We start from the raw sequence: 22,638 nt of genomic DNA on the forward strand, positions 1-22,638 counted from the left end.
TGCCTTCCTAAATGACAACTGAACTTGCACCACAAGCTAGGATTCCCGAGTGCCTTTGTGCTTCAGATTTCTGAAACCTTACCCCATTTAGAAAATAGTCCTCTATTCTATACACAAAGTGTAGAACCTCATGCTTTCCCGCATAGTGTTCCATCTGCCACGTCTTTGCCCACTCTCCTAGCCTGTCCAAGTCCTTCTGCAGCCTCCCCACTTCCTCAACACTACCTGTCCCTCCACCTATCTTTGTGTCATTTGGAAACTTAGCAACAATGCTCTCAGTTTCTTTGTCCAGATCATTAATGTATAACATGAACAGTTGACCCAACATTGACCCCTGTGGAACTCCACTACTCATCGGATGCCTTCCTGAAAAAGACCCCTTTATCCCCACTCTCTGCCTTCTGCCAGTCAGCCAATCCTCTATCCATGCCAGCATCTTGCCCCTAACACCATGGCCTCTTATTTAGTAGCCTCCTGTGTGGCACCTTGTCAAAGGCCTTCTGGAAATCCAAACAGATCACCTCCACCGTCTTTCCTGTATCTAACTTGCTCATTACCTCCTCAAAGAAGTCTAACAGATTTGTCAGGCATGACCTCCCCTTGACAAAGCCGTGCTGACTCAGCCCCATTTTATCTTGCACTTCCAACTACTCTGCAGTTTCATCCTTAATAATGGACTCTTAAAACCTCACCAAAGACCAAGGTCAGGCTAACTGGCCTATGGTTTCCTGTCTTCTGTATCCCTCCCTTAGTCATTTTCTAGTCCTCTGAGAACCTCCCTGACTCCAGAGATTCCTGAAAGATCACCATCAAAAACTCCAATAACTCCTCAGCTATCACTGTCTAAAGTCTTAGTGATGGCCACTAAACCCACCTCTGCTCCCTGACTCTTCAAGTTCCACAGCTTCTGGTGTTTTCCACTGTGAAGACTGATGCAAACTACCTATTCAGTTCCTCGGCCAGGTCTTTGTTCCCCATTCTACTTTTCCAGCCTCATTTTATGTCCAATGTCCACTCCTGCCCCTTTCCTACCTTCTTGATATCTAAAAACAATCTTGTAATCATTATTTATATTACCAGCTAGCTTACCCTCATATTTCATCTTCTGCCCCCTTATTGCTTTTTCACTTGTACTCTGCTAGGTTTTAAAGGCTTCCCATCCTCTGGCTTCTCATTCATCTTCATCACATTGTATGCTTCCTCTTTTGGTTTTATGCTGTCTCTGATTTCCCTTGTCAGCTGTGGTTGCCTCATCCCTCCATTACTACGTATCTTCTTCCTTGGAATGAGTTTCTGCTGTGTCTCCTGAATTACCCCCAGAAACTCCTGCTATTACTGCTCCACCATCTTCCTTGCTGGGCTCCCATTCCAATCAACTCCGGTGTGCCCCTTCCTTATGTCTTTGTAGTTCCCTTTACTTAATTTTAATACTGTTACATCTGGTTCCAGCTTCTCCCTCTCAAACTGCAGGGTGGATTCTATCCTATTATGGTCACTGCCTCCTAGCGATTCCTCCACCTTCAGCTCCCTAACAAGTCTGCTTCATGACATGTTACCAAATCCAGACTTGCCTCATGGGATCTATCACAAGCTGCTCCAAATGACTATCTTATAGACAGTTCACAAATTCATTTTCTTGGGATCCACTACATACCTGATTTTCCCCTTCCACTTCCATGTTGACTTCCCCATGATTATTATAATCGTGCCTTTCTGACATGACTTTGCTATCTCCTGATTTTTTTTCCCCACATCCTGACTACTGCTAGGCCGCCTGTACATAACTCCCATCAGGGTCTTGTTTCCTTTATGGCTCCTCAACTCTACGCACATGGATTCTTTGCCTTCTGACTCTATATCACTTCTTGCTCTCAATTTAATTTCATTTCTTACTAATAAGTCAGTCACACCCCCTCTGTCCATCTGCCTGTCCTTTCAATAGGATGTCTGCGTTTGGCTATGTCATTCTCAGCCCTGAGCCCCTTGCAACCACGCCTCTGTGATACTCACAACATCATAAACACCAGTTTCAATCTGTGTACAAGCTCATTTATCTTGTTTTGTATACTGTGTGTATTTAAGTATATTTTTAAAAGTATTTATGCCCTGTGTTGACTGCCCCCCGTCTCATTGTTGTTCCCTTATCTGAATTGCCTGAAGTTAAATTCCTGAGTCTTTCCATCCTACCTATTGTATACTTGTTCTGGAAACTTTAACAACATCTGATGAGCACCCTTCCTTTAACTTCTTCCATATTTTTTCCATACAACTGTACCCATCACTCCACTATTTAGTTTGAAGTCCTATCCACTGCCCTGGTTATGCAATTCGCTAGGAGTCTGGTCCCAGTGTGATTCAGCTGGAGCCTGTACCATTGGAACAGCTCCTTCCTTCCCCAGTACCAATGCCAATGTCCCGTGAATTCGACCACGTTTATCCCAAATCAATCTCTGAGCCACACATTTACTTCTTTAATCTTGTTGACCCTGTGCCAAAGATCTTGTGGTGATAATCGGGAGATTATTACCTTTTTGGTTCTGCTTTCTCATTTAGGCCCGAGCTGCTCATATTCCCTCAGCAGAACCACTTTCCTGTTTCTGTCTATACTGTTGATACCTATGTGGACCATAACAACTGGATCTTTCCCCTCCCACTCCAAGTCCCAGATGAGGTATCCTGAACCCAGACACCAGGCAGACAACACAGCTTTCGGCAGTCTCGATCCTGGACACAGAGACCAGTGTCTATTCCCTGACTCTACTATCCCCAGTTGAACTCCATTTCTCTTTACTCCCCCATTTTGAGTGGCTCCCTGTACCATGATGCTATGGTCTGTTTGCTCATCCTCCCCATAGCCCCTGTTCTCAACCCACAGGGAGCAAGAATCTCAAACCTGTTAGACCAGCTCAAGGGCTGAGGTTCATTCAGCAGCACCTCCTGGATCTCTCTACTGCTTCACTCAAAATCACACTCTCCTGTCCCTGACCACTGACTGAATTCAAGGTAGTTAATCTAAGCAATGTGACTGCCCCCTGAAACATAGCATCCAGGTAACTGTCCCCCCTCCCTGATGTTTAAAGCTCAGACACCAGCTCATCAATTCTGAGCCAGAGTTCCTCAAGCAACTGACACTTGCTACAGGTGGGGTCCCTGTGAACCACAAAGCAGTCCACCTACTCCCACATACTGCAGTTACAACACATCACCTGGCCTGGTATTTCTGTTTTAATTACTTAGTCCTTAATTTGACATTTTAAAAAAAAAATGTACTGGTCTTTTAGTTTGCCGCTTGTGAATATATCCCTCCTATTTAACTTCAGTCTGAAAAAAACCTATCATAGATATTCAAATTAGTAGCAAACACCAACCAATGAACTTAAGGTCTGCCTATGACATAATTCTTTTGTGCTGGGCCCTGATGCTGGGCTTTAATTTATTCTGTTAACAAAAACCTGACAAACTATAAGCCAAAGAAAAGCAAGGAAACAGGACCTCTTCCCCTCTGCATTGAATTTACATGTTGCCCCCAAATCTCCCCTGAACTATATCCTCACTGGGGCTGTGTCACACTCTGGATGTGATTGTTCCTTCCTCACTGTGCAAAGCTTACTGATTATGATCTTAAAAGGTTTAGGGCAGTTCAAAGGAGATCTGATGAAGACAAGAAGCAAAATTAGTTTCTTTCCTAGAAAGGGATATAGTACAGTTCAGGGAAAGCATGGTTCCGTCAGTAAAAATGTTTAGTTTATGCCACTTCCAGTTCAGAAGTGTTTGGTTAGAAGTCTGCAGGTTATTAGAAGCAAATTATTAGAAGCACCCGGCCCATATCCTTCCAAACCCTTCCTATTCATATACCCATCCAAATGCCTCTTAACTGTTGCAATTGTACCAGCTTCCATCACTTCCTCTGGCAGCTCATTCCATACATGGACCACCCTCTGCGTGAAAAAGTTGCCCCTAAGGTCTCTTTTATCTTTCCCCTCTCACCCTAAACTTATGCCCTCTAGTTCTGGACTCCCCCACCCCAGGGAAAAGACTTTATCTATTTATCTTATCCATGCTCCTCATAATTTCGTAAACCTCTATAAGGTTTACTATAGTCTAAAGTGGGCGGCATGGTGGCACAGTGGTTAGCACTGCTGCCTCACAGCGCCAGAGACCCGGGTTCAATTCCCGCCTCAGGCGACTCTCTGTGTGGAGTTTGCACTTTCTCCCTGTGTCTACGTGTCCTCCGGGTGCTCCGGTTTCCTCCCACAGTCCAAAAATGTGCAGGTCAGGTGAATTGGCCAAGTTGAATTGCCCGTAGTGTTGGATGAAGGGGTAAATGTAGGGGAATGGGTCTGGGTGGGTTGCGCTTTGGCGGGTCGGTGTGGACTTGTTGGGCCGAAGGGCCTGTTTCCACACTGTAAGTAAACTAATCTAAAAAAAAAGGCCACCCCTCAGTCTACGACGCTCCAGGGAAAACAGCACCAGCCTGTTCAGCCTCTCCCTATAGCTCAGATCCCCCAACCCTGGCAACATCCTTGTAAATCTTTTCTGACACTTTTCAAGTTTCACAACATCTTTCCGATAGGAAGGAGACCAGAGTTGCACGCAGTATTCCAACAGTGGCCTAACCAACGTCCTATTTCAGCTGCAACATGACCTCCCAACTCCTGTACTCAATACTCTGACTAATAAAGGAAAGCCTACCAAAGGCTCCTTCATTATCCTATCTACCTGCGACTCCACTTTCAAGGAGCTATGAACCTGCACTCCAAGGTCTCTTTGTTCAGCAACACTCCCTAGGACCTTACCATTAAGTATATAAGTCCTGCTAAGATTGGTTTTCCCAAAATGCAGCACCTCGCATTTATCTGAATTAAACTCCATCTGCCACCTCTCAGCCCATTGGCCCATCTGGTCCAGATCCTGTTGTAATCTGAGGTAACCCTCTTCGCTGTCCACTACACCTCCAATTTTGGTGTCATCTGCAAACTTACTAACTGTACCTCTTAACTGCCTTCTGGGCAATAAATGCCCAATCTGTAATTTTTAAAAATGATCTACTTATTATGAAAATGTATTTTCAACCTGTAATTTGTTGTACTCCTCAATTTGGTGCAGTATTGCCTTCAATGAAATGGTGATAAGTTGATTTGCAGGAGGGGGCCTGTTCGCATTTTGTGTTAAACGGACCTTTGAGGACGTTACAAGGAGGCCATTATGTAACCCAATTTGTATTAAAAAAATTGGGAGATAGCTCTTGGTAATAATTTTTTTCCTGCTTACCGTGCTGTTTTGAGATGTGAATCAATGAGACATAGTTCAGACTGCCCGATCGTCAATGCAGTCAAACATGTTTTCATGTGAAATCCAGGAGCATATCGACAGTGTTTGTGGGAAACAGGTGGGTGAGCAGCCAGACATTTATCTCATTCTTCAGGGTCTTCAGGTTCAGAAATGCTGGTGATTTTCCAGGCAGGTCTTGCACACCTCATGCTGTGTTGGCAATGCCGTGCCGATCATTAGTAACCCGGCTTCACGGACTTGCTCATCACAAGAATTCGTAGATCTCAGTGCCACCCAGACACCATGGATGTGAACTGTCTGTGCTTCACCATCCCCCATGACTTGTCTAATCTTCAACAGACTGGTGAAAGATTGCTATCATTGATAACGAGGAAGGTTATCCAAAATTATCGAGGGATCTTGATAGGATAGGGAAGTGGGCTAAGGATTGGCCTGGTCTCTCAGCAATATGTCAGCCTGGTTTCTCGGTGATAAGTCAGCCTGGTCTCTGGGCGTTACGTCGGCCTGGTCTCTTGGTGATATGTCGACCTGGTCTCTGGGCGTTACGTCGGCCTGGCTCTCGGCGATATGTCAGCCTGGTCTCTCAATGATACGTTGGCCTGGTCTCTAGACGATATGTTGACCTGGTCTCTGGGTGTTATGTCGGCCTGGTTTCTTGGTGATATATCAGCCTGGTCTCTAGGCGATACGTTGGCCTGGTCTCTCGGCGATTTGTCGACCTGGTCTCTGGGCGTTATGTCGGCCTGGTCTCTGGACGATACATCGACCTGGTCTCTCGGCGATATATCAGCCTGGTCTCTCGGCAATATGTCGCCCTGGTTTCTCGGCGATATGTCGGCCTGGTTTCTCGGTGATATGTCGGCCTGGTCTCTCGGCGATATGTCGGCCTGGTCTCTCGGTGATATGTCGGCCTGGTCTCTCGGCGATATGTCGGCCTGGCCTCTCGGCGATATGTCGGCCTGGTCTCTCGGCGATACGTCGACCTGGTCTCTCGGCGATATATCAGCCTGGTCTCTCGGCAATATGTCGCCCTGGTCTCTCGGCAATATGTCGCCCTGGTCTCTCGGCGATATATCAGCCTGGTCTCTCGGCAATATGTCACCCTGGTTTCTCGGCGATATGTCGGCCTGGTTTCTCGGCGATATGTCGGCCTGGTCTCTCGGCGATATGTCGGCCTGGTCTCTCGGCAATATGTCGGCCTGGTCTCTCGGCTATATGTCGGCCTGGCCTCTTGGCGATATGTCGGCCTGGTCTCTCGGCGATACGTCAACCTGGTCTCTCGGCAATATATCAGCCTGGTCTCTCGGCAATATGTGGCCCTGGTCTCTCGGCGATATGTCGGCCTGGTCTCTCGGTGATACGTCGGCCTGGCCTCTCGGCGATATGTCGGCCTGGTCTCTCGGCGATACGTTGGCCTGGTATCTCAGCGATATGTCAGCCTGGTCTCTCATCAATAAGTCGGCCTGGTCTCTGGGCGATATGTCGGCCTGGTCTTTCGTCGATATATCAGCCTGGTCTCTCGTCGATATGTCGGCCTGGTCTCTCGTCGATATGTCGGCCTGGTCTCTCGTCGATATGTCGGCCTGGTCTCTCATCGATATGTCGGCCTGGTCTCTCGGCGATATGTCGGCTTAGATCTCTTGGCGATAAGTCAGGCTGGGTCTCTTGGCGATAAGTCGGCCTGGTCTCTTGGTGATAAATCGGCCAGTCTCTTGGTGGCTATAGTTGTGTTTCGGCCCAGTATGTGAGTGGATCCTGACTGGGCATGTTCCTGAGGCACAGGAAGAGATGGGAGAGGCAGAATGTTCCAGCAGCAGCAATGGTATCTGTGGCGGTGGGGTCAGGCTGAGGTTCCTTGGTACCTTTATCCCTAAGATGGTACAATGTGGGGCAACATTATCCATTATACATGTGTACTCCAGTTCACCTATACTTCTGCACACCTGTACACCTGTATTTCTTTACTCCTGCACACCTGTACACCTGTACACCTGTACCCCTGTATACCTGTGCACCTGTACTCCTGTACACCTGTACACCTGTACTCCTTTACACCTGTACTCCAGTACTCTGTACTCCTTTACTCCGATATGCCTGTACCCTGTATTCCTTTACTCTTGTACACCTGTACCACTGTCCTCCTATATATCTGTACTCCTGTAACCTGTTCTCCTTTACTCCTGTTCTCCTTTATTCCTATACACCTGTACTCCTGTACTCCTGTACACCTGTATACCTGTACTCCTGTAAACTCCCGTGTCCCTCTACACCTGTACTCCCATTTCCTGTATTCCCATACTCCTGTACTCCCGTTCTCCTGTACTTCCGTACTCCTTTACTCCTGTACACTTGTACTCCTGTACACTTGTACACCTGTACTCCTGTACACCTGTACTCCTTTATTCCTGTACACCTGTACTCCTGTACCCCTGTTCTCCTGTACACCTGTACTCCTTTATTCCTGTACTCCTGTACCCCTGTTCTCCTGTACACCTGTACTCCTTTATTCCTGTACACCTGTACTCCTGTACACCTGTACTCCTTTATTCCTGTACTCCTGTACACCTTTACTCCTTTATTCCTGTACTCCTGTACACCTGTACTCCTTTATTCCTGTACACCTGTACTCCTTTATTCCTGTACACCTGCACCCCGTTCTCCTATACACCTGTACTCCTTAATGTCTGTACTCCTGTACACCTGTATACCTGTACTCCTGTACACCTGTACTCTCATACTGCCGTATCCCTGTGCACCTGTACTCCTGTACTCCTTTACTCTGTGGGGGCACAGTGTCTCAGTGGTTAGCACTGCTGCCTCACTGCACCAGAGTCCCAGGTTTGATTCCAGCCCTGGGCGACTGTCTGTGTGGAGTTTGCACATTCTCCCTGTGTCTGCGTGGGTTTCCTCCAGGTACTCCAGTTTCCTCCCACAGTCCAAAGATGTGCAGGTCAGGTGAATTGGCCATGCTAAATTGCCCATAGTGTTAGGTGAATTAGTGAGAGGGAAATGGGTCTGGGTGGGTTACTCTTTGGAGGGTCGGTGTGGACTGGTTGGGCCGAAGGGCCTGTTTCCACACTGTAGGGAATCTCTACTCCTGTACTTGCATAGTCCTGTACTCCTGTACTCGAGTAAAAAGGACAAAAAAAATCTCAATCTGAGGGTTTTCTACCAAGTGGAGGAGAATGGGATTCGAGTAGTTAAATGGTTGTTTGACCAGCATGGAAGTGATGGGCCGAAGGGTTTTATTGATGCTGTGGATTTCCATGACCGTGCCATTCACAAGAGAGCTCCATTGTTCATCACAGAGTTCAACCACAGCTTCATTGATGTTCCTGCCCCCTCCCAAACAGAAGGTCATGGGCTTTACCCCCAATCTGGGCTGATTCGGTGAGCACCTTGCGATGATTTATTTGTTAAGAATGTTGCTGTTGCTGAATTCCAGTTTGGTAGTTGGATTGTTCAGGGCTGTAAACTCAAATTAGCAACAATGGACAAACACATACTATGGAAATAATTATTGAATAGTGTAGCATTACAGACATGCTGCCAATTAATGTAACTCTATATTGTCACATGCTGCTATAATCCTCAGTTAGTGACTAACATGCTTCAGTAAAGTCATATAAAATGGGTATTTTTCCCTGGAGGGTTATACAGTCTAGGTATAAATATTGTGATGAGGGATTGGAGGGAGGAGAGATTAACAATTACGCTAAATGATTCTGCACCATCTCCAAGGCGATGTCCTTCACCATGGGACCCGTTCAAAGGTCAAGTAGTGAAAGGTCATTACTGATCATGTGATGGCTACTGCCACTATCGAGCAGAACTGGACCAACAGGTTGTTGGTAATGTTCCATCCATCGCTGTAAATATGACAAACATTAACTCATTGAGTACAGCAACAGTTCCAGAGCTCAATTTTGTGTCCTGTTTTATATAGTATCCGTGAGCAGCGTTAGAGAAATATTTCAATGTAGATGGATATTTGAGTTCCCCTTTTAAGGACATTATCCTCTTACAGATGTGTCAAATCCCAGCTCGCATTCCTTCAAATTATTGGATCCAGAAGCAACAGATTGTAAGTTTCTGTCAACTCTGGTTTCTGGCTGGTATTCTACTCTCAAATTTGCATTTTCTTCCTTGTAGAGGGACAAGGGCAGCAGAATGTGGGAACATCATCAGCTCTAAGTACACCTCAAAGTCGCACAATTTGAGAAATGCAATGCATTTCCTCATTGCTGGGTCAAAATTCTGGTACACCTTCCCCAGCAGCAAGGTCAGAATGTCATCACAGAACAGGCTGCAATGATTTACCATCACCTCTTCAAGAACAGCATACTTGACAGGTTTCTTCCCCTTACCGAGGGTTGGTGCCCTCTGGTGGCACTTACATTCAAACCCCACCACGGCAGATGGCGGAATTTGAATTCAATAACCTGACAATACTGTGGCCTTAAGAGGTGTATTTTGTCCTAGCTTCTTTCAGGGAGAGATTGGGAGACAGGTACTGAGCAGTCTATGAGAAGATAAACAACTTGTAAGGCTTTGGGGTTTTTTAAAAGTAGAACAATAGAAGCAGCCTAAATGGGTGTGGTCCAGCTCTCACAGATCAAGGACTTTTAGTTTGCATTCAGCAATTGTTGCTGGGGTCTCAGCAGAGTTGGAAGGCAATGAATTTCTCCCAGCTGCTACACTATCTCTGAGTTTTCTCTCAGAATTGTATTTTGATGTTCTTTCCTCCTGGATTGGAGAACTGCATGTGAGACAGTCTGTTTGCCTTTTGCCACGGATGTGTTTAGGATGATACTATGTTGGAACAGTTACTGTTTAGTAGTAAGATAATCTATTGTTCTGTTAGGTTTTCCAGTAGATTAAAGTTATTCCAAATTCTTCTTTCTTTTATTGTGTTTTAACTATAGTGTTTGAATAAATTGTATTTTGTTTAACATTGATTAGTTTGACCAATCGAGTTGCATCTGGAATGCAGCACCTTGTATTTACCGTTGAAATAAGAAGAATTTGGGGTCTGGCTACCTTCTTAATATATTTTGAGGTGTCCGATCTGGTCCATAACAGTAAAAATCTGGAATTAAGAGTCTAATGTTGTCGATTGTTGAGAGAGAAAGCCTCTTACTCACGAAGGAAGAAAATCTGTCATCCTTACCTGGTCTGGCCTATATGTGACTCCAGACTAACAGCAATGTGGTTGACTCTTAGCCTCCTTAGGAGCAATTAGGGATGGGCAATAAGTGCTGGCCTGGCCAGCGATGCCTGTGAATGAATAGAGAAATATTGTGAATAGTCATTTCAAAATCTTTCCACCCCCAACCTCATCCCTTGTCCAACCCTCCCTCTCCTCCCCGCCTCCCTGACCTGACCTAACCCAGCAAAAGTGAGGACTGCAGATGTTGGAAACCAGAGTTTAGATCAGAGTGGTGCTGGAAAAGCAGAGCAGGTCAGGCAGCATCCAAGGAGCAGGAAAATCAACGTTTCAGGCAAAAGCCCTTCATCAGGAATCTAACCTGTTCATCTTCCTTCTCACTTATCGCCTCCACCCTTCCCACTGATCAATCACAATAACTCCTACCTGCATCCGGGCAAAAGTGAGGACTGCAGATGCTGGAAACCAGAGTTTAGATCAGAGTGGTGCTGGAAAAGCAGAGCAGGTCAGGCAGCATCCAAGGAGCAGGAAAATCGACGTTTCAGGCAAATGCCCTTCATTAGGAATGAGGCAGGGAGCCTCCTACCTGCGTCCACCTAGTACCACACCAGTTACCCTTCCCCCAGCCCCATACCTTCCCTCTATTTATTTCTGAGCTCCCCTCCCCGTTCCCAGTCCTGATCCGAAACGTTGACTCTCCTGCTCCTCTGATGCTGTCTGACCTGCTGTACTTTTCCAGCTCCACCTTTTGTTGACTGGGAAATGTTGTGCTTCTTCTGCTGGCTGCTTGGCTGCCTCCTGTTATCCTCATTCCTCAAGGCTGCTCGTTCACCAAACTCTTAGTCTTCCTTAGCTTCTTTTACTGTGGGTAGACTTGCAAGCTACTCCTGTACCAACTTGACAATATCTACCTTTTTGCTTCTGGATTTTGTTCTCTCTGGAAGGGATTCTCATTACATCTTAAACATTCGAAGGAGCTTTGTTTGTGTCTCTATTTGGGAAACTTTTCAGTTGACCCCAACCCCGTTTTGCCGAGATCATGTTGATCATGTGTAATCCCCCTCCTGGAACCTGCTACCTCGATGGCGAAGAGAGGCGGGGTGTGGGTGTAGCGCCAGTCAAGCCAGCAGCTTTGTCCTGGATGGTGTCAAACTGCTCGTGTGTTATTGGAGCTGCACCCATCCAGACAAATGGGGATATTCCATCACACTCATGACCTGTGCCTTGTAGGTGGTGAACAGGATTTGGGGAGTCGGGAGGTGAGTTATTTGCCCAGCCTCTGGTCTGCCCTTGTGTTCACAGTATTTATATCAGTGGTCCAGTTCAGAGACTGGTCGACAGTAATCCCCAGGCTGTTGATGCTTATAATGATAGTGAGAGGAACTTAGGCACAGAAGTAGGCCATTCGGCCCATCAAACCTGCTCTGCTATTCAGTGCAATCATGCCTGAACATCCTTTGTCCCATACCGTTTCCATATCCCTTATTATCATAGCTGTTTAAAAACCTGCTTGAAACATACTCAAAGACTGAGCTTTCACAGCCCTCCATGATAGGGATTTACAAAGATTCACAATCCTCTGACTATTCTTAATCCCGCATGGCTCGGATTTGTTGGTGGGGTGTTGGATACATCCTTTTTTTGATACACCAGGGACCTTTTTTTTTTAGATTCCCTACAGTGTGGGAACAGGCCCTTTGGCCCAACCAGTCCACACCGACCCTCCGAAGAGTAACCCACCCAGACCCATTTCCCTCTGACTAATGCACCTAACACTATGGGCAATTTAGCATGACCAATTCACCTGACTTGCACATCTTTGGACTGTGGGAGGAAACCGGAGCACACCCACTCAGACACAGGGAGAATGTGCAAGCTCAATACAGTCGCCCGAGGCTGGAATCAAACCTAGAACCCTGGTGCTGTGAGGCAGCAATGCTAACCACTGAGCCACCGTGCCATCCGAGCTCTGGTAACTTAACATCATATACATGTTATTCATAAATAGTACTGAAAGAAACCTTGAGGCTTGAATGGTGTTTATGCGAGGAACAGAGTTGGGAAGTCATGTTGAGGTTGTACAGGATGTTGGTAAGGCCATTTCTGGGGTACTGTATCCAGTTCTGGTCACCCAGTTGTAGGAAGGATACTATTAAACTGGGGAAGGTTCAGAAGAGATTTACCTGGACGTTGCCAGGTATGGAAGGTTTGAGTTATAAGGAGAGGATGGATAAGCTGGGTCCTTTTTCACTGGAGTGTAGGAAGTTGAGAGGTAACTTTATAGAGGTTTATAAAATAATGAGGGGTATAAATAGAGTTAATGGCAGTTGTTGTTTTCCTTGGATGCGGGGGTTCAAGACGAGGGGGCACATTTTTATGGTGAAAGGAGAGAGATTTTAAAAAGACTTGAGGGGCAAATGTTTTACGCAAAGGGTGGCTCGCGTGTGGAATTACCTTCCAGAGGAAGTGGTGGATGCAGGTACAGTTGCTGAGAAGTTGTTGAGAAGACCTTCGGATGGATACGTGAATAGGAAAGGTTTGGAGGGATCTGGGCCAGGCAGGGACAGGTGGGACTAGATTAGTTTGGGATTATGTTCGGCATGGACTGGTTGGACTGAAGGGTCTGTTTCCGTGCTGTATGACTCCAAGACTTTATGGTTGCAACTCTTTCTAAAACAACAATCATCTGGAAGTCACCTTGACCATATTTGGCTTGATTTCAAGAGACATCATGAATATAAACATCAGGAGGTTTTGCTAATATTTTCCAAGACAGCTAGAATATTGCAAATAGTTCTGGGCGCCTTATCAACCTAGCCATGTGGTTGACTCTGAATTGCCCCCTGGGCATTTAGTGATGGGCATTAAATTCTGGCCCAGCCAGCAATGCCTACGCCCTGGGAATGACTAAAAAGTAACATTACCTCAACCACATTCAGATCTGTCTTTCTAAATGTGAATGCAGTACCCATATCTAAACACCATGGCCTGGCTCATCAAGATGCTGCTGCTGCCTGCTTCATTCATGACGCTCTTTCCCATCGATCTCCTTATCCTACTCCCCCCACCACATCCCAACTACGGCTGCCTGGTTTGTCTTTTCCTCCCTCAACGTTCACCGTTGCACCTCTGACAGTGTTTCTAAGTATCAAAATAGTTCAAAACAATTCCTAGGAGAAAGTGAGGACTGCAGATGCTGGAGATCAGAGTCGAGAGTGTGGCGCTGGAAAAGCACAGCAGGTCAGGCAGCATCCGAGGAGCAGCAGAATCGATGTTTCGGGCATAAACTCTTTACCAGGAAAGATGCTTGAAATGTTAACTCTCCTGCTTCTCGGATGCTGCCTGACCGGCTCTGTTTTTCCAGCACCACACTTTTCGACTCAAAATGATTCCTCTCCCTGTTTTGATTTCACACAATTTGCGTAGATGCTGAACAGCGCTGTTGAAGTCCCAATGTGTATATGTGATGTGTTTTGGTTCTTGCAGGTAAAGATATTCAATAATGATCCTCTCAATTACCACGGACCGTATAGGATGAGATTCACTGTTCAAGTGTTACAAGCGGTTGCCAAACTGGAGAAAGTGGTGCCTACCATCACTTGGCCAATGTTGATTTTACACGGTGATGCGGATAAACTGTGTGATATCAGGGGCTCCTTCCTCCTGTACAAGCTATCGGCGAGCTCGGACAAGACTCTGAAGGTGAGGCTTTCTCTTCCCCTTGGTGTCCATTCCCAACCTCTGTGAGCCCCACATCATACATGACCAGTCTGTCCCAGTGCCCATCAGGGAATGCTGCTGGGCTCACCACCGCATATCCCTCTTTCCCTCCACTGTGAAACCTCCACACCAATGCTGTTCACAAGCTGACTTGGAAATATATCGCCGTTGCTTCACTGTTGCTGGGTCAAAATCCTGGAATTCCCTCCCTCATTGCATCATAGGTAAACCCACAGCAGGTGGACCGCAGTGGGTCAAGAAGGCAGCTCACCCCCACCTTCTCAAGGGGCAACTAGGGATGGGCAATAAATGCTGGGCCCAGCCAACAACACCACATCCCACAAATGAATGTAAACTGGATTGATCCTATATTCATTTACCTCACGCTCTGTCAAAGCTCACAAAAAGAAAGCAGATTAGATTTTTTTTCCAGAGGTATCCCACATGCATGGGTGGCACAGTGGTTAGCACTGCTGCCTCACAGCACCAGAGACTAGGGTTCAATTCCTGCCTCAGGCAACTGTCTGTGTGGAGTTTGCACATTCTCCCCGTGTCTGTGTGGGTTTGCTCCAGTTTCCTCTCACAGTCCAAAAATGTGCAGGTTAGGTGAATTGGCCATGCTAAACTGCCCATAGTGTTAGGTGTAGGGGTCTGGGTGGGTTGCTCTTCAGAGGGTTGGTGTGGACTTGTTGGGCTGAAGGGCATGTTTCCACACTGTAAGTAATCTAATCTAATCTTGAATAGTCCTTCAATCGTTGTTTTCTTTTAATCTCAACTTGTCCTAAGGAGCTGCGTAAAATGCAGTGGTACATATTGTAATGGCCCATTTTTCACCATTTATCAAAAGCCAATCCACTCTGCATCAATCAGCCCCTGTGCTCACTGACTTCTCAACTGATTCCTGATCAACAATCTCTTCTTCGTTTATGAATCCCTCCATGCCCTCGTCTCCCATCTCTGTTCTTCGCTTCAGCCCCACAACCCTGTCATTCTGGCCCCAATTCTCATCAAACTGGTATTGCAGCCTTCAGCTGACTCTGAAATTTCCCATCTAAACCTCTATAGCTCCTCTCTCTTCCTTTCATGTGCTTCTTAAAACCAGCCCTGTTGGCTTGTGCAAACATCTCTTCATGTAGCTTGGTGGCAAATTCTGTGCTAACAGTCATGGGATGCATTGAGTACATTTAAGATAGATATATAGGAACAGGAGTAGGTCTTCCAGCTCAACAAGCCTATGCTGCCATTTTATGTGAACATTTAAAATGTCTATCCAATTTAATATGTTCTTATGTCACAACTCACTGGAGTCATGCACTGGAAATCTAAGTACAGGTAAACAATTATAAACCATCACAACTAATTAAAACTCTAATCCCTTGCACACACACACACACACAAGAAGACATAGGAGCAGAAATTGGGCCATTCAGCCCATTGGGTTGCTCCACCATTCAGTCATGTCTGATAGGTTTCTCAGTTGAACAGTGTCCAGCATCTACAGTCCTCCCTTCCTCCCAGTTGATACATTTCTCAACCCCATTCTCCCGCTTTCTCCCTGTAACCTTGACACCCTTGATCCTCAAGAACCTATCTAACTCAGTCTTAAATATACTCAATGACATGGCCTCCTCAGCCTTCTGTGACAGTGAATTCAGACAGAAGTATAGACGAGGAAAAACTGGAGAGACAGCTCAGTCGTCTTTGTCCACAAATTTGGTTGTTGCTGATCCGAAGGTTGCTTCCTGGTTTCCTTGTTTCCAAATATTTCCCCCATTTTCTGAGAGGTACAGGGTGGCTGGTTCTCCTGTAATATGTCTCTGATTTATCAATTAATAGTCACAGCTTACAGCAACTGCTGAAGAAAAAGCCACTGGTTTTCTTCAAGTTAGAAATGCATTTTAACTGCAGACAGCAGAGAGCTTCTGGCCTAGAGTCATAGAGTAATACAGCATGGAAACATTCCCAACCTGAAACTCTTCAAAAAGAATTCTGTCTTTCTGTTATTTCACCAAAGTGAGTAACTTCACACTTGTTCACATTGTCTTCCATCTGCCAGTCTCTTGCCTGTTTAGACTTAGCTTGTCCAAAACCTCATGAAGCATCCTTGCACCGTCCTCACAAATTACAGTTAAAGTCATAGAGATGTACAGCACGGAAACAGACCCTTCTGTCCAACTCGTCCATGCCAACCAGATATCCCAACCTAATCTAGTCCCATTGCCAGCATTTGGCCCATATCCCTCCAAACCCTTCCTATTCATGTAGCCATCCAGATGCCTTTTGAATGTTGTAATTGTACCAGCCTCCACCGCTTCCTCTGGCAGCTCATTCTATGCATACATCACTCTTTGCATGAAAACGTTGCCCCTTAGGTCCCTTTTAAATCCCTCCCCTCTCACCTTAAACCTATGCACTCTAGTTTTGGACTCTTCTACGCTAGAGGAAAGACCTTATCAATGCTCCTCATGATCTTATAAACCTCTTTAAGGTCACCCCTCAGCCTCCTGCACTTCAGGGAAAATAAAGTCCCAGCCTATTCAACCTCTCCCTATAATTCAAACCCTCCAGTCTCTTCAAGATGGTCGTGGGTTTGGAAGGTGCTACTGGAGGAGCCTGGATGAATTTCTGCAGCGCATCTTGTAGATGGTGCACACTGCTGCTACTGAGTGTGCCTAATCTGATTGTGGCCTGAGCTACTTTCATGCTTTATTCCCAATAACCCTTGATTCTCTTGTTAGTCAAAAAACTGCCTTAAAAACTGTTCAATGATCAAAAGGAATCCTTTTCATTCCCATCATTGCCTCAGTGGTTAGCACTGCTGCCTCACAGCACCAGGGACCTGTGTTCGATTCCAGCCTCGGGCGACTGTCTGTGTGGAGTTTGCACGTTCTCCCCAAGTCTGTGTGTGTTTCCTCCAGGTGCTCCAGTTTCCTCTCACAGTACAAAGGTGCACAGATTAGGTAGATTGGCCATGCTGACTCGCCCATGGTGTCCAGGGATGTGAGGGCTAGGTTGATCAGCCATGGGAAATGCAGGGTTCCAGGTATAAGGTAGGCCCGTGTCCCTGGCTGGGCGGCTCTTCAGCGGGTCGGTGTGGACTCAATGGGCCAAATGGCCTGCTTCCATACTGTAGGGTTTCTATGATCATTGCTGGTATTTTGCTCCCAAATTAATGTTTCATTCCATTCCAGGAATGGAAATAGTATAGAAACTTTGGTCTTCGTTGCAATAAGATTTTAGTTGGACTCTTTCACCTACATCAGTTGGTCTCTCATGTGATGCTGTTTAGTCACCAGTATCTCTCCCTTCTGGGTGTGTTTCAGATCTTCAGTAAATGTTTCCACCTGCTCCATCGAGAAGTGCCGAATGTTACTCTGGAAGTCTTTGCATTGATTGGGAAATGGATCGCTGACAGGATGCCGCCAGTGGAACAAGACTGAACAGGCCTGTAAATGTGGACAGTTTACAAAGGAACCAGTTTCATTTATAATGGGGATGCATGTACAGGGGGGGAAGGGGGGCTGTGGGAAGAGGAAAACAAAATTCAAATTGCCTAATTTAACAAAAATTTGTTTGTTTTACCTCATAAAGAAAATTATGTTAAAAGGAAGTATTTGTTCAGCAACAGTTTTTCAATTAAATCTTTGATTCAATTAGTTACGACTGAGCCAGGGAAAGCTGTGCATCTGCAGACTTCCCTCTTTGTCTGCACCCATTGTTTCTGAGTTTGGAAAAAAGCCTCCCCTCTTCACTGTGGTTGACATTTCTCAATCCCAGTCTGCAGCTCACTATCTCAGGAGCCAAGGGGCCAACAGAATTGTAGGCTCCCCGCTACAGTGGGTGGATTGGGAGTACGACAGAGGGACAAGAGGGGGTTCAAATCAAAACAACGGTGTCCTCTTAGATCTACCATCTGTAAGCAGTTGCTGATCACCAGCCACACTGCTGCCAGGGTATTTCCCAATACCAGTGTGTTACACTGCAAAGCTTCCTCACTCAGCTACATAGTGTGTAAATGAGACCACTTCCATTTCCATATAATGCGAACAGAATTGTGAAATGCATTGCTAAAACACTAATATACCACTTGGAAAGAGTCAGTGGTCCCTCTTCTGATACAATTGATTTCCTGAACACTTTTAAGACTTTAAAATTGAGTGTCAAACACAGAAGGGAAGTTCTGATTTGATTTGAGCCAATGTATCTCTATGATCCACATGAGACGTGTTCATCACTGTAATACAGAAAGACTCCTAGTTCCTGAAGTATCAGTGTAATCTGATTACTGATACTTGTCAGTGGAATGTTCAACAATTTCTAACAGACTTATTAAATCTCTCCTTTGCTGTAAGATGTGTTCTGGTTTCTCCAGTTTCCCCAGTTACTTGCTAAAGAGTGTGGCATATTCAATTATTGAGAGCTGATCAATGTCTGGCACCTGACAGCACAGATGGAAGATATCTCAGGGGAGGCAAAGTATTGACTTCAGTTCAAAGAGTTGTTGCTGTCCTGGGTTGAATGGGCAGAGTCTCTGGATATGTTCCCCCAAAACCCTACAATCTCACATTCAAAATATTGGTCACTGGGACCCCAATCTCTCAATCACAAGAGTCACAATATCGAGATGAGAAGGTAATGAGAGGGGAGTGGAGGTAAAATGACAGACAAAAACATTGAAAAATTGCTTTGTTTGCAAATATACTGTAATGACAAGTATTTTTCAAAGACTCAGTGAAATCAACATTTTAAAGTAATTCTCATGTTGACCTTGTTTATACTGCAAAGTTATTTGCTGTACTCTCTAATCCTGAACTATTAAACACCAATAAATCTGATTTGCTTCATATGTACAATAAACTGAATCTGCTGCCTGTATATCATGTGTTGGGTTGTGCTCTAATGTGGTGCTTTCATGTGAACTCAAGCCAGATTTCTTTAATAGTAGCTGTTAAACAATGTTTATTGTCACACTGTAAGTGATGGTAAGATTATACACTAATACAATTTGAACTGTACAGAATTCTTCTCAATAGAATTCTCACACATGACCACTAAGGTCACAGTGAAATTGCAGCTAGTCTCAGAAGGTTTCTGTTTTCCCTGTATCTCAAAAGGCAGGCGAGACTTGCTGAGGCTTGCCAGCAATTTCTAAAGAGAGGGTTATTGTTATTGCACAATGTGGAGGTGCCGGTGTTGGACTGGGATGGACAAGGTTAAAGGTCACACAGCACCAGGTTATAGTCCAACAGGTTTATTTGAAATCACAAGCTTTTGGAGTGCTGACCCTTCGTCAAGTGCACTGCTGGATTATAACCTGGTGTCGTGTGACTTCTAACTTTGTCCCTACACACAGTGTAAGCATTGGAGCAGTCAACTTCACAAATGCTGTCAGGCCTGCTCACTGCATTTTCAGCGTTAATTCCTGAGGGGTTGGAGTCACATGTAGGCTAGCAGATGTTCTTCCCTGAATGTTCTGGTTGAGCTGAAAGGGTTTTCGTACAAATGATGCCGTGATCCTGTGTGCAGTTCTTCTGCAGCCCGGAGTGGTGCTGGCAATGGTCAGAAAGTGGGGAAGATTTGGGAAAATTGGAATCTCAACATTGAAAGAAAAGTTCTTGATTTTCCCTTTGCGGTTTAACCAACAAGTTCTGAATCTCACAAATCACCTTATGTCCATGTGTTTGCATCGCACTTTTGACCTCGCAATCCCCACTATCGCCTCCTTCCTGAGAAACTGAATGGTGCCAATTCCAGAGATTCCTGAAATTTGGAAACTGTAACCAGGTGGCACTGCAGGGCCTCAGGCGCCACTGCCCTCACCACAATGAGTTTGTGTGCTCCATGGGAACCATCCCTCTCTAACTTATGTCAGGATTTCACTCTGGAGCTCAAAGACAGTTACAGCTGTACGCTCCTGGCCAGGTCACTTTGTCCGCACACACTCTCACACCCATGCTCACACACACACACATGCAAACACACTCTGACGTACCCCACGCACACACGCACACATCCACACACACACTCTTATGCACTATGCACACATACACACACACTCTGATGCACCCCAAATACATGCTCACACAAACACTCTCACGCACCCCACATACATGGTCACACACACACTCTCACACACCCCACACACACACAAACATGCTCAGGCAGCCCACAGACATGCACACACCCCCCACACACACACGCTCACACATGCATACACACACGCACACCCACCCACATACATGTGTGCGCATACACGCACACCCACCAACGCACATACACATATATGCACAGGACGTATTTAATGGCTGATAATGTATTTTCTTCGGGCTCAATCACTATGCACTTGGGGGTCTACCAGTTGTTCTGGACCAGACCAAATGCTCTTACAATGTCCAGCCAATCTTTGCACTGCTGAAGGAAATTGGAGCACCCAGCAGAAATGAGGAGAGTGTTCAAACTTCATACACTGGATTCGAACCCAGGTCCCTAGCGCTATGCAGCAGCAGTGCTAACCACCACACCACCCCAAAGAATGGGCTGCTATGCATTGGCCAGGAATCAAGCCCAAATCTTTCATGTTACTACATAGTAGCACTGAAACAGTTTGTCTCAGCACTTTTCAGAATCAAGAGTGGGTCTCTCATGAGCTTGTATCGTGTGCAGTAAGAAATGGCTGGATGAGGCTAGCTATTATGTCACAGGATCTGATGTGCTCTATTTCAGCACGAGGGTCAACAAATAGCTTACAAGATTGCTGCCCACGCTTGTCTTACGGAATGTGGAACTATTATTGTTAAGTCGAGATTATACTTGGGGGGAGGGGGGAGAGTAATGAGATAACGACGTATATCAACAGTGATGTGCTAGAGTCTGAGATAGCAGCATGATTCTGTACAAGGGAGAGATGGAGCACCTCACTGTAGAGCATGTATCATCGGAAAAATAAAAGGTGTCAGGCGGTAGTCACTCTTAAATAGTAAAGACTTATATGTACATAAGGCCGCGTGTTACTTGATCCAAATAGGATCTAAAAATGGAACTAAATGACTTGTTTCCGTACAGTCCAAACTTACAGGATGTTCGTTGATCTCTGAGAGCTGCCAGTCTGGTTCAGGTGCAGCTTGAAACTGATGGTGCTTTTGAGTTGCACATGAGGCATTTTCCAGTCCCAACAGCCCTCTGTATTCCTTAAACTGACCTCGATGACCTTAGCAGTTCTGGGATTCTATTTCAGATCCAATCTGGTCAACGTAAAGGCAGTTTTAGTCGGAAAGAGGTTTAGTTTTTGTCACAGTCTTTTATTATTAATTCATTTATGGGCTGAGTGCATCGTTCGCCAGGCCCAGCATTTATTGCCCCATCTCTAATTATCCAGAGGGCAGTTAAGAGTCACCCACATTGCTGTGGGTCTGGAGTCACATGTAGGCCAGACCAGGTAAGGATGGCAGTTTCCTTCCCTAAACACATTAGTGAACCTGATGGGATTTTTCCTGACATTTGACAATGGATTCATGGTCATCATTGGACTCTTAATTCCAGATTTTTGTTGAATACAAATTCCACCATCTGCTGTGACGAGATTTGAACCTGGGTCCCCGGAACATTACCTGGGTCTCTGGATTAGCAGTCCATCGCCTCCTCATTTATATCCCAATGGAAACATTAGTCAGTCCTTGTCAATTACTCCCACAGAGAGACATTATTGGTGAGTAAAAGGGTAAGGGGCCTGGTGCTGGGAGGCTATAGCAAACTGGAAGGATGTGATTAATTTTTCAAGACAGAACAAGAAATAGCACTTTCAAGTGAGCAGTACAATTTTAAATGGAATGCAGCAACAGAGATTTGATGATAGTTAGATAAAGTGATAAGCTTCAGGTCTAGAAAAGCAAGGAAACAGTGCAGATAATGCCATTGTCAGAAAGGATTGTGATGAGAGAGCTGTACTATAGATAGTTCTTCTATAATGTGATGACTGTGTTCTTGCACAACCTCGCATGATAGAAAGAGTGCTTAAGTGTTGGTGATGTAATCGCGTTACAGCCAACACTTGTTTTAAAAGTACATGCTTAAGAAACAGCATCCCCAATTCATCAATCACATTACAGCGAATTTGTGTTAATGAAACGCGCGTTATAGCAGAACGACGTGTAATTCATGATAACACAGTGGCAGTGAAAAAAATGGAGAAGACAAATAGAGGATCAGAAACACAATCCAGATGTACTGAAACAGAGTAAACTCCAAAAAAAGAGAGGGAAAACTGCCCGATTGGCTAGTAACTGTAGATAAGCAGTTGTTGGTTATGGATGTTTAAGGTAATTGCCCTCCAGAGACTGAATGGTGGTTTCTGTCTTAATCATTTCTGAAAAAAAGCACTGTTTAGATAAAGGTTCAATTTCAGGGCCAATGTGATGCGATGATTGTAGGCTGTATGTATTCCTAAGGCAGATGGTTTATGT

At 45.5% G+C, this 22,638-nt stretch overlaps 1 protein-coding gene across 1 annotated transcript in view; it reads left to right on the forward strand.

Moving 5' to 3' along the window:
* The window catches only part of LOC122558808 (monoglyceride lipase-like), a 66,524-nt gene extending 47,478 nt beyond the window's left edge, over positions 1 to 19,046 (forward strand). Inside the window, exons 6-7 of the mRNA XM_043707590.1 lie at positions 13,946 to 14,161; positions 17,503 to 19,046. Of these exons, the coding sequence (XP_043563525.1) occupies positions 13,946 to 14,161; positions 17,503 to 17,619 (333 nt within the window). The 3' untranslated portion in view covers positions 17,620 to 19,046. The remainder of the gene's footprint in view (positions 1 to 13,945; positions 14,162 to 17,502) is intronic.
* Positions 19,047 to 22,638: the final 3,592 nt, after the last annotated feature.

This window comes from Chiloscyllium plagiosum, chromosome 18, assembly GCF_004010195.1.
Source record: "Chiloscyllium plagiosum isolate BGI_BamShark_2017 chromosome 18, ASM401019v2, whole genome shotgun sequence".
NCBI classification, from domain to species: domain Eukaryota; kingdom Metazoa; phylum Chordata; class Chondrichthyes; order Orectolobiformes; family Hemiscylliidae; genus Chiloscyllium; species Chiloscyllium plagiosum.